Source organism: Onychostruthus taczanowskii, unplaced genomic scaffold, assembly GCF_017590055.1.
Source record: "Onychostruthus taczanowskii isolate IOZ18803 unplaced genomic scaffold, ASM1759005v1 scaffold108, whole genome shotgun sequence".
Classification (NCBI taxonomy): Eukaryota; Metazoa; Chordata; class Aves; order Passeriformes; family Passeridae; genus Onychostruthus; species Onychostruthus taczanowskii.
Window position 1 is genome coordinate 846403 of NW_024497408.1, and position 12914 is coordinate 859316.

The window sequence follows — 12914 nt, forward strand, 5'->3', positions numbered from 1 at the left end:
ATTTTTCTTCTTTATTCAGAAACACTGAAAAATGATATTAAAGCAGTGTCTGAATAGCATCTGTAATTTTCTGACTTAATGGTTGTTTTGTAACAGCTATTTCAGCAGGTAGTAAAATTATAATTAATAATGGGGATAGGCAATAGCTCTTAATCAGCACCATAGGGATGCTCTGGATGGACTTTGCATTATCTTTTCTTATAGTCAGTAGAATACCAATTATGGTGACCCATTTATCCCCACCTGTGGTTGCAGAAATGCATGGTAAACAACTGTGTCTTTGAAAGATTAATGTATGCCACTGTCGAAAAAGAAGTAGAATTTTTACAAGTCTGCTTCTCTGAATTGGTATCAGACTTTATGGGCAGCTTTAATTATTCCAGTTTCACACTTTGAGAGCTTTTGACCAGTAGATTATTAATCAAACAATTAATAAACCCCACTCTCTCCAGCTGCTTTTTCAAGAAACTAACCCTGGAATCGAGTATGAATACACTGTACGTAAAGAAGAAAGTAATGAGAATGAGATTGGAGAGCCAGAGTATTTTTGGCAATATGGAGAGTGGACAGCCTGCAGTGTTACCTGTGGAAGAGGTAATCCCTCACTTCCTTTTTCTCTTACTGTTTTCCTTCATTACAGATGTAGTCCTCAAAGAGGTAATGCTCTTTAATCTGCCTTTGGTGGGAAATCAGATCACATGGTTTCAGAAATAATGTGAGCAATAATTTGTTTATGTTAAGTGGGGCAGAGCACTGGAACAGGCTGCCCAGGGAGGCTGTGGAGTCACCTTCTCTGGAGCTATTAAAAATCTTCCTGGTTGTGATCCTGTGCAGCTTTCTCCAGGAGTCCCTGCTCTAGCAGGGGGGTGAGACTGCATGATCTCCAGAGGTCCCTTCCAACCCCAGCCATTCTCTGATTCTGTGGATAATGTATTTTGACTCCTAAATAAAAATGTTTAAAATTAGGTAAGTAAAATAGGTTTCTAAAACACCTGCCCTGAAATTCTCAGCTTCTGTGAACCAAAATAAGAAGGTACCATTTTCTTTCCCTTATATGTTTTTATCAATACTGTTCACCATAGCCCTTCTTTCCAGCAATACAAATTTATGACCTACTATTGTTTCCCTTTTAAGTCTTTTCTATATAATAACTACAAAAAATATTCTTAACTTCTGTCCTGCCTTGACAAGTAACAACTCTTTTTTGTACATTGCTCAATAGTTACTTAATTGCAATTAGTCTTGAGAACTTCCATGTCTTTGCCAGTTTGGCAATAGCTTGGGTACCACTGCAGTTATACTGTAGTTCTGTGCAGCACATTAAGCCAGACAAGCAGAATGATGACTGTGAAGCAGGATTAACAACAGGTCTGTTGTGGCTTCTGGTAATTCACACAAAATGCTGGCAGGAGAACTTTCTCTGAAGTAGCTAACATCAGTGAGATAAAATTAATATTTGTAGTAAATCAACAATAAGGATAAAGAGACCAGATATTTACAATAGTAATTTTTTTTTGTCCATGTGTTGTGGGAATAATTTTGAAAATGTGACGAAAAGCTTGTATATGAAGGGAAGTTTGAGGTTGGGAGAAAGGAATTGTAGCCTTCTGTCTGAATTAGCTCTTGATTTTCACAGAATTCTGGAGATACAACCATAAGCTTGTTTTTTGGCGATTCTGTACAGTGTGGAAAATGTACAGAAGAGTAGAAGATTAGTGTTACAACGAGACCAATAATAGGAGAAAGACCTTTTCTAATGCTAGAGTTTTGTTAGTGGTTTTTGGTAATTACTTGGCAAAAGCAGTAATTACTGCTTTTTTAACTGCTCTGTGGAAGAAAAGAAAAAGGACAAACAAGTGTTGTAATAAACCGAGTTGTGATTCTAAATGTAGTGATGATTGCAGAAATGACATTTTTTAATCTCTTCTGCCAGGAAAGACTCTAAAATAATGCATTTTCAGTGGCTTAGACAAAAGGCATTTTATGACTTAATTTTATAAGATTAAAAGAAGAACTTTTAGAAGCCTAGTATAAAACATCCCATCCCAATTACATCCACATATTATTTTAAAATATTTATATATATATATATAATCAACATATTACAGAGATGTGTGTTCATTCATATATATATATGCTTGATTAGATAGATGTTGTGATTTTTTTTCTGGATTTTTTTTGGGAATAGTCTCTCAGCACAAAACTTTATATGCTTTCTGATGGGGAGACACCCACCATTTTCTTTAAATAGGTGCACAGAACAAGTGGTTTTGCTTAACTGTGTTCTGTAAGTTTGTTTCTGATACCTGCCTTGTTCTGAGTCATGTTTAATGTAAAAATTGCTGTGATAAAAAGGGGATTGATTTAGTAGACTGTTTGTTATGCTGTTTTGAGGTTATTTTTACATTAGCTGCAGTTTTTCCAGAACTGTTCTCACTAGGTAAATTGTAGCCCTGTTTACTCTCTTCTGGCTAACAAACTGTGATGTGGCTTTGATTTCTGCCCCATGGGTTACTTAGATAGGTAACTGTGGTATGTGAGGTTTTTTCAGTTCTTATCTGCTAATTGGCTTCCTCTGTTAGCTGCATTTTTGCTCTTAATAATGTTTTTTAAGCTTACTGCCTTTGTGTAAGTAGAAATCATGTGTTTCAGACAAGATTATGGACTTGGTGGCATCAGTTTGAAGGGAAACCGAGAGGTGCATCCCAGTTCATGAAGGGCATAGACACCTCACCAGTTCTCTGCATTCCTTCATGGACAGAAGAAAAGAAATTAATAAACCTGTAGCCCTCTCTCCCCTGTGATATAAGTGTTTAGAGAAGTAACTGTACAGGTCTAAAGAGGGGTGTAGTTTTCTGATGCAGTCAGGATATTGTCTCTCACTCCCTGCTCATTAAAATAGAGAAATCCTGGCTCCAATGCATCACTTGGGAGTGGGAAATCTGATAAGCCAATCTGCCTGCAGCTCTCTGCAAGTTCACGTTCTATTTGGTTGTGCTCTGGCCATGGGGATGTGGACCAGCATCACTGCTCAGAGCACCACTGAGGTTGGAAAACACCTGCAAGATCAGGGAGTCCCAAGCCTTGACCAAACACGACCTCATCAACCAAACCGTGGCCCCAGGTGCCATATCCGGTTGTTTCTGGAACACTCCCAGGGATGGTGACTCCACCACTTCCCTGGGCACTCTGTTCCAATGCTTGACTACCCTTTCAGGGAAGAAATTCTCCCTGATGTCCAACTGACTTTCACAAAACTTCCTTCTGACTTCCACAAAACTTCTTCAGGCTGTGAACAATGCAGTCAATTTTATGTGAATGTTCACTCTGTTTAGATTCAGAACTTATTGCTGTTGGCAGTAACACTTGTTGTACCAAATCACTGGCATTTGAAGTGTTTTGAGACGCTTATAAGATAAAAGTGCACTGAAGTAGACAAGATCATCTTCTGCTATGGGTGTGCTGCAGGACAGGTCTTATTGAAGATAAGCCTACAGAGAGATAAATAAGAAAAGCTGTATTTATTTAGCCTAATGTTAGTAGTAAATAGCTTTTAAGGATTATTGCAGTAACCATATGGTAAACAATAAACCAATATTTTTAGGATAAAAAGGGGGACCAAGAAAGATGAACTGCTGAAATAACTTTGACAGCCACAGCCAGTGGGAGAAAATGATCCTTACCTAGACTTCTGTTCTCTTGTCAAACCTGGACCTGCCAAAGATCCCGCAGAGGTCCTTTCATCACCACTGGCCAAAAACACAACAATAAATTCAAGGGTACTTCAGCCTTTGGTAGCCACAGAAATCAGAACAATACAAACAAATGCTTTCTGGAGCCAAGAAAGAACATGTGCATTAGGGAATAAGAAATTCTCTAGGCAGGGCAATAAACCGATGCAGGAAATTTTCATCAATCCTAAGAGAAAACAAAGTGATTTTAGCCCTATGCAGCTCTTGTGCATGTGCAGCTCTTCATCCATGGGAAATGTATCTGGAAAAAGTCCCAGTGATGAATAAGAACTTCTAGAGTAAAGCTGTCTCTTTCCAGAATGAACTCAGGACAGCTCCCTGGACATATTTTCCCCCAGATTCTTCACCTCAAGGTTGCGCCATGCCACGCCCTGTGCATCATATGCATGTCCTTCTCCAGCTCCACTGCAATGGAGAAACAGAATATTCAAATGTTCTCATGGCTTCTTTCATTTCCTTCATGTGCTTCCATCTATTGTAGTGTCAAAGAAGGTTGTGGCCAGTCTACTGTAACACCACTGAACAGGAAAAAAATACTCTGAAAAAATCAATGCTTTCTGTGGCAAGTATACCTAATACTGCATGCAGGGCAAAGGAAAACACACTGCAATACCTGATATTCTATTGCAATGTGTAAAATAGATAAGCAGTTACATTGCAATCCAGTTCATGGCAAACAAGCACCAAAGGGGATAATTTGTAGTAAAAGTCATAACCCTTTCTCTGTCCTGAATGCAGGACAGGTTGAATCTCTTCCTGCCATTTGCTTTGTGCTGAAAGGAATTGCTTTGCAGTCAGAATGTGTGCACAAACAGTCCTGCAAACTACTGCACCCTCTGGACAAGAGCTGTCCCACCAGAGCCTGCTCTCAAGACAGCAGGTAGAGCCTGTAAGCTTTTCTACATGCATATTAATTTAAATGTGTCACTGAGGTTCTTTTCTAGACCAACTACCTATTATTTCTCCTTTAAATAATCACGGAATGGGTTATATTGGAATTAAAAGTATAAATACTTCCTCCTTGTCTAAAGGCTTTGGTCTTGTTTCTTAGAACCAGCTTTGAGTGGCATTAATTGTAACAAAAAGCATAGCACAGCACAGCTGCAGCGAAGGGAAAATATTAGCCAACATCAAAACTTTGTTTCTCCACAGATAGTATCGGTAATTGGCAGATTTTGAAAGCTCTGCTAAAGGACTTAACTCTAAGATTCTTTTTGGGGTTAACTGTTATGTGCCCTCTAAATCCTTCACAACTTTTATAAAGGCCACTCTGCAAAATTATCTCCAAGTGTTCCTACACTTTTAGTATTGGTTTTAGAATACAAAGGTCACCGTTTCCATTCACTGTTGTGTGTCTGAGTTTTATAGCACTGCAAGTGTAAAGATTGGCACTTGTATTCTGTGCATAACTTGTGTAGGCACAGAATATAATTTGCTCATTCAAATACAAAGTGGACTCCTTGCAAACTATCTTAAGTGCACAGCTCAATTACATGTTCACATGAGTTCTAAAGTCAGATATGTGTGTTTCTCATACACCTATTATAGACTTGCTTATGATCCTTAATTTCTGTTGTTTACAGCCCAAACTGAGGGCTCTGCAGCAATAAGATTTCTAATCTCTCTTTCAAAAGCCTTTCACACCCAGATGACTTTGAACTGGTACCTTTCTTTGCAAACCAAGTGAAAAATCAAGGTATGTGTGGGTCAGCCTCACATCTAAAGAGACCTGCTTTAGGGATGAAGTGTCACAGAGAAGTAGAAGGAATCTCTGAGTAGATTTAGTGAAATGAAGATTATTCTCTGATCTGATGATTATCTTTCTTGGTTTCTCCTATCTTTCCTAGAAATACCTGTAAGGTTTTTTTCACAGAACTGAGATAGTACATGTCAGTTGAACTAATCAGTATTGAGTTCAGAAAGAAGTAAAAGTGGCGAATGGAGAAAAACAGCTACCTCTCAAAGCCATTCAGAAAAAATGTTTAGGTATAAAATTTTACTGAGATTTCAGTATTTTTAAAATTTTTAATCATGGCTTAAATAAGATATTACCCTCCTAACTTGTATAACTGTAAATACTTGCTGGGGCAGGGTCAGTAGTGATAGTTGTCTTCTTCTGCAGTGTTTTCTGGTTCAACTTGCTCAAACTGATAAAACCATTTAATTATGTCATAGCATGTAAACCTACATCTGTATGTGTGTGTTTCTATATGCATATAGGATTCCTTCCAACTTTGGAGCTCAGCTGCCAGAGATTTTGAAACTACAGTGGGAGTTCACATAACTTTCATAAAGAGGTTGTTTATTAGAATAAACTAGTTCATTGATGTCAGCTGGTCATTTATGAGAATGTACAGCTTCAAAGCAAAACCTTTTGCAAAGGTTTATAGGCGCTTTAAAATGAATTGTAGCAGCTGAAATGACACTAAAAATTTATCAAAGCAAAGATTTGTTGTTGTTTGTATTTGGAACAACAACATATCATGATTTTGAAAGTAACAGAAACATTTCCACTGGCTGATTTGTTTTCAGCTAGCAGAAAGTTTGCTGAATTTTCTAGTCATATTTATATCAGGGCATGAAAGAGAGCACTGCTCCCTGGGAGTTCTGCACTGAGACAAAAGACTTTCTCCTGTTTGAAGTCACCTATGAATGTGAGATCACCATGTCCAGGCTTACTTCAGTCTTGCAACTGCACCATGGACCCATGGACTGTTGAATGCCTCAGTCCCTTAATCTTCCCTTACAGGTGACACTAATCACAGTTCTAGAAGATCAGCCTTCATATCTGACTGGAGCAGAGTCAGTCATCAAATCTTGTGCTGTAGTCAGTAATTGTGTTATATGTCTCAGAAATCTGAAAGTAATCAAAAAGTGAAAGCATTTCCTCACATACCTGATATTCTCAGGTGGTAGAAAAAAGGGATTTCTATGAAATGACCCAAATACGCATGCAAAACTCTCTTCTGTGTTCTTGACCCAGTGCAGGATTGATGATTGGATTTGTTGATCCCACAGGGCTTTTCCAACCTTAACATTTTAATGATGCTCTGAGTATATAGAGGAATATATTACTAATTCCCAATTATTTTCTATGGATTGCTGTTCTTATCTTCCATGTAGTTTCCCACACTAGTTATTAGGAGGCCTGAGGAAAGAAAAAGCTTGTTTCCTAAACATACTGCTAAATAGCCTAACACTTATCCTTGGTGCCACAACAGTGCTGTTAGGCCCTGTGCATCCCAGGAGGAAGATAAAAGTTCTAGAGATGCAGTGATCTACCAGTGTGTATTAATTGTTGTGAATAAATAGAACAGTTAATTAGAGTTAATAAATGATTTTTCAGTCTTTTTAGTCCTTAAGATTGTTTGGGCTATTTTAATGTCTCTATATCAGTCTCACTGCAATCTTTCAAACTGTAATATTGCAATACTTTTGTTTACATTGGGTTGCAGCAAGAGATATACCTCAAATTATTGCAGAACTATGTGGGAAGCAGGCTCCTGAAAACTGGCTTTCTTTAGATTCACACTAGGTTAATGTAGTATTTTGGTTCATGTTTCCTTCTGTTAAATGAGTGGGGTTTTGTATAAATGGAAATTATAGGAAATAACCCAAATGGTTTGTTTGGATTTTTTCTGTGTGTCTCTTCATCACTGTGCTTTGCCTCTTGTGCTGAATGTTGTGTATTATTTACTTAGAAAACAGAAGACATTTTTCATCATTGATTTCAGTCGAAATGTGCACCAAAACTTCTTAAAAGTTGAATTCACGTTAAAAGTCACAGGATTATTCTGTGGCTCTGCTTAAACAGCCTTCCCAATGAGCAGAGGAAAGGTCAGCAAAGCCAGGCTTGCTGTGTATAGCCTGATGCTGCTGCTGTTTCCTCTTGTCTGTGGGTAACTCGAGAACCCTTCATAGCCATTTAAACCCGCTTGAGGGCCTGCAGGAGCCCTTTCTGAGGCTAACAAATACATTAAGGAAAGTGCTTTCTAATCTGTCACTTGAGCTCTGATCTGATCCAAAAGAGCTCCGCTTAACCTTTTCAGCTTGACTGAAGGATGCGCATAGCTGGGGATTTCTCAGTTCATCCCATCCCGTGGGGATTACTGCTCCCTTCCCTGTGTGTCCCTTCTCTCTGCAGTTCATCCCATCCCGCGGGGATTACTGCTCCTTTCCCTGTGTGTCCTTCTCTCTGCAGTTCATCCCATCCCGCAGGGATTACTGCTCTTTTCCCTGTGTGTCCCGCTCTCTGCAGTTCATCCCATCCCGCGGGGATTACTGCTCCTTTCCCTGTGTGTCCTTCTCTCTGCAGTTCATCCCACCCCGCGGGGATTACTGCTCCTTTCCCTGTGTCTCTGCAGGGCTGCGGCGGCAGATCGCCCACTGCGTGCGGAGGGGAAGCGGAGCCGTCAAGAATTCCTTCTGTGACCCAGCAACGCAGCCGAACGGGCGGCAGAAGAAGTGCCACGAGCAGGACTGCCCGCCCAGGTATCGGGTTCTGGGAGGCTCTGGGGGTGGTAAACAGCATCCTTGCTCAAGGGAAGCTGTTCCTGATGCCAGGCTGGCGTGGCATCCGCAGCCTTCCATGTGCCGTGGTGAGGGCTGCCACGTGTTGCAGAGAAAGGTGCCAGAATCCCTACAATAAACAAATCAGAAGTGAGCCACCCTGAGAGGTTTCTAAGTCAAGTTACTGAGCAGTCTGTGCTGGAAATGGCAGAGATTGTTCTCTCATGTATGCAGATCCTGTTTTTGTTCAGTTTGGGTACAGATGTGCCTGAAGATGACATAGGTTCTTATTTAAAAACTGTATTCTTGCCTTAGCTCAGGTGAGCTAAGAAGAATTACTGTGTGTTCCAAAAACATCTAGCAGAGCCTTTAGATGTTGTTTCTCAGTATCTTTTAATACACCTTTGTCCTTTTTATAGAGGTGATGAGTGGAAATATCTACTTCTAAAACTAGTTTTTATACTTTCTTTGTAGCACAGTACTTGGCATTTTTATGTTCCTTCTTATTTATAACTGAGTGAAGTGCAGTTCTCTTAATTCCGTGATCACATGGGAATAATTCTTTCCTTTCTCATAACATTGTTCTAATTTATATTCATTTCTGGTTTTTCTGTGACACCATTTTAGCTTTTAGCGAGGTAAGGAAGACTAAACATTCCAAGTGCCTGCAGAACTGTGGGCTTGTACAGCAGGCACAGATTTGCTGAAAGAGATCAATATTGTTTTTTGTTTCATGCTTTAGGTACTTTGGTTTTGTCTTCTGTTGTCTGTGAAAGTTGTTTATCATGCTGTTCACGAAGGTACACCAGTCTTTCCCTAGTAATTCTAGTTCAATCAGAGTCAAATCGAAGCAATGAGTCCTTGGGGTTCATTGCGTTGCATTTGCTAGTAGTAAATTTCATGAGACTTTGATGTTAAAAGTTCTTTGTGGTTGTTTGTTTTATTAGTTGTTTCCAAGTATCTTCATAACAGTATATGATGCTTCTGTGGGATTTACATCTTTGTGCTTGCAGCATGGACTACCAGCATTTCATAATTCTTTGTAGATTGCCAGGAAATCAATTGAAAGTAGACCAAACTTTTTATTACTTGACTAGTTAAGAATTGGGGCTACCCATGCTCATTGAAGTGTTTTTTTCATGGCACATATAAACTGTACTATCAATTAAAAAAATTCCCAGTTAACTGGGAATTTATGAACAATTTGTGCCATTTGTTGTAAGTGACAACATTATTCAGACCTGCTCTTGCATGTGAGAGAGGAGCATTTGTCCCTTGTTGAGCAGATTGCACAAAGTCGTACATAAACCAAACTCTTCTGCAGACCAGGCAGAAAAGCTCTTGTGTGCTGACAGCCTGTGATGCTTCTTGAGCTCATTCTGTGCTGCAGGGAAAACCACAAGTCATCCTTCTGAGGACACCAAAATCACAACAAAGTGCAGTGCAGGAAAACCATATGTATTTAATTCTAGAGTCATGTTGTATATTTATTTTTCTCTTCGTAACACAAAAGTGACTGTAGGAACTTGACCAAGTCCCTGTTCTGGCTCTCAGCAGGTCCTACATGCCTAAGGAGGAATAAGTCAAACATAAATCAGATTTCTTTGTAATGTTCTTCCAGCTTCCAACTGGTTTTAATTCAAGGTATTTCCAGAGGTTTTTATGGCTTGTCTAATCAGTAACCTCCAATGAACCTTACTCATCCAGCCTCTCCCTGCAGCCTTGAAAAGCTTCTATTACATACAAGTTCCTCTGCAAGAAGCACCATGGCACTAGGGAAGCACCATGGCATTTTAACTGTTTTGAACCTGGCTCTCACTGTCTTCTGTTGGTGGCCCTGAGTTCTTGTGTCACAAGAGATGGCAGCAAAGAACAAATGATTGCTCACTCTTCCCAAGCCCTTCCTCTTGTAAATCTGGTCTCTGTTCCAGCCTGTAGTCCCAACATGGGGTTAGTTGTTCAGTTTTCCCTGCCCATGTGTCACCTCTAATGCAGACAGATGCACTCATCTTCCTTTGAAACCCAAGACAACTTAGTGCAGTTTGTTGCTTCTAAAGGAGGTCTGAATGCTGGAGGCGGGTGTGACTGTCCCACATGGCATTATGTGGGATAACTGAGAGTCCACGTGGAGCTGCTGAGGACAAAGTGTTCCATAGAGAGGTGGCTAAATTCTGTGCCAGAGGTGAGGACAGTGCTGTTAAACACAACCCTGCAGGAGACCTTTGTTTAGTGCTGCAGCCAAAGAACTGAAATTGTTGGATGACTTTGCACTTCTCAACAGTGAACCACTTCTCAAAAGTGAACCAGGTGCTTTATAGTAGGTTCTATCCAAAAAGTTATGGCTGTTCTCTACTAAATCACACTGATGAAAAACATGCTACTATACCACTAAATAAGAAGTAGATAATTTATCAAAAAGAAGCTACAGACAAAGAATAAAATGGTTGTGGCTCTCGCAAACCAGATCTTATCTCATTAATCCATTTGAGGAAGTCAGTTGTAAACTGTTTAAATTACAGATTTAGAATTACAAATTTAAATTACTTCTGAGAAATCTGAGCCTTAACATTCTTGTCAGCTGATTTACTCTGTATTTATTTTATGCTTATTATTACACTTATTATTATACTTTCTCCTAAAATAATTCAGAGGAAAATGAAAAAAAAAATTATCACAATACATGTATGCCATGTTTTGATTCAGAACAAAATAAAGGTGGCTGGATAGCTGAGAGTTAAAATGTTATACAGCCACTCATGTACTGCTTCAGTGATATTGCTTAGATGCAGTGCATCAAGACTGTAGCACAAATGCTTGTTTTTTTCCACATCATGCTATGGAGTATGATTTCCAGTTGAATCTTTCTTTGGTGGGCAGGTATTTAGTCCCATAGGTGTTAATATTAAAATCAATGGATACTATTTGAAAAAGAGTGAGATTTTAACTACTTATAGCATTGTGAATAAAATTTTGCTTTCCCCTGTAAAGAAAATTGTCTGGAGCCTTTTTAACTTGACTACCCACTTGAACAGAGTAACCATAAATACATTATTTTAAAAGTACTTGGAATCTGCTACTTTTTATCTGTTGTTATTTCATTGTCCTGCTTCCAGACTGCTTAGTACACTTCCAACAGCATAGTAAGAATAGGAAATCTTGGTTTCTATTCCAATGCACAGAGTGAGAATCCGTGAACCATTGGAATTTGCTGTGCCTGATGCTGGACAAATACATGAAAGCCAACAGTCTCTCTTTAGGTGTGACATGCCGTGGTGGGAAGGAGGGAGCTTTGGGTTCCAAAGCCCCAAAATTCCATGCTATTGCTTTTTCAACAGGATTTACACATCTTCTGTGTATAGCTGAGGACTATGTCACAGGCTTTGGGGCTCTGCCTACTCTGTAATAAGCCTCAGAAACCCAGTTTGTGAGGAAAAGGTATGTCTCATTTAAGGCAGCTGAAAGCCGCCTGAAAGAATGAGATTTTCTTCCTATTTCTGTCCCAGGCTTGATTGCAGAAGAGCTGAACACTCACACCTACCTGAAGTTATGTTTTCACCAGACAGGCTGCTTTCTCTTCTGACAGTCTGAGGAAAAACAGTGTTGATGCAAATTAATTATCTAAATTGTGCATTTTGCTTGTTTGTTTGTTTGCTACCACAGTCTTTCTGTGCCATGCCTGCCTATGGAGATAAGACAGTCATTTCACTTTGCAGGGATCTGTTGATGCCTTAATACTTAAGAACCATTCAGTTGCTGTAGCAGTAATGCCAGAGCTGGAATCAGAATCCAGTATTGGGTGCTGACTCCCATGAGGCTTTAGTGCCCACCAGCTTGTCCCAGTGTCTCACTACAGTCTTAACTTGGCTGGGAGATCCAACATCTTGGCCATTTCCTCTCAGAGGTTGCATATTTAGAGCTTGGATTGCTGTGTTAATTCTGGGTGTGTGTTTGGCAGTCACGTCCAGTTTTGGTTATGCCTCTGCACTGTGAGGAGACAGCAAAAGCTCCAAGTTTTGCACAGCTTGGCAAAGCAGTCAGTCAGGTGCTACTCTCTTCTTTGTGGTCCAGAGCCTGCTCCAGGGCATCCTGTGCCAGAACAGACAAATGGATGTTGGCTGTTTTTCCATCCTTGCTTTGCCTTTGTTCCCCTTTGGCTGAGATGCCGCAGTTCAGGTCCTCAAGCAGAAACCAGGAAGAGACAGGAGCACAGGTGATTCCATGTCAGATTTCTGACTCTTGGATAATTAGGCATATGCATGTACCCTAGGATGAAAATAAGAAAACACAACATCAAAAATTCCAGTTACTATTAAGAGTAAACTTTCAGTTAGAGCAAGTTTTTTTGAAGTTACCTGCACTGAGTGAGGAAGAAGTCTACAGAAAAAAATTACCTGGCTGACTGTAGTTTTATTTTGATCACGGAGATGGAATGGAATAAAATCTTAATTCTGGGATTTTCTAACTGTGGAGCACCTGACTTTGTGACTACTTCCACAGCTTTTAAAAAGTGTTTTGTGTACGACAGTTAATCACACGCCATTACTGCTGTGCAAGGTAGGTTCTGTGGTAAGATCTGATAAATTATTGCTTGGAGATTGGTGTTTCAATGCACCAGTTGTTAAACCCTCAGTCAGAGGCATTTGAAAATGCTGA

The 12914-nt window shown here is 39.7% G+C and overlaps 1 protein-coding gene across 1 annotated transcript in view; it reads left to right on the forward strand.

Moving 5' to 3' along the window:
• Positions 1–12914, forward strand: part of ADAMTS12 (ADAM metallopeptidase with thrombospondin type 1 motif 12) — a 71071-nt gene that overhangs the window by 36218 nt on the left and 21939 nt on the right. Inside the window, exons 14-15 of the mRNA XM_041419368.1 lie at positions 453–594; positions 8117–8243. Of these exons, the coding sequence (XP_041275302.1) occupies positions 453–594; positions 8117–8243 (269 nt within the window). The remainder of the gene's footprint in view (positions 1–452; positions 595–8116; positions 8244–12914) is intronic.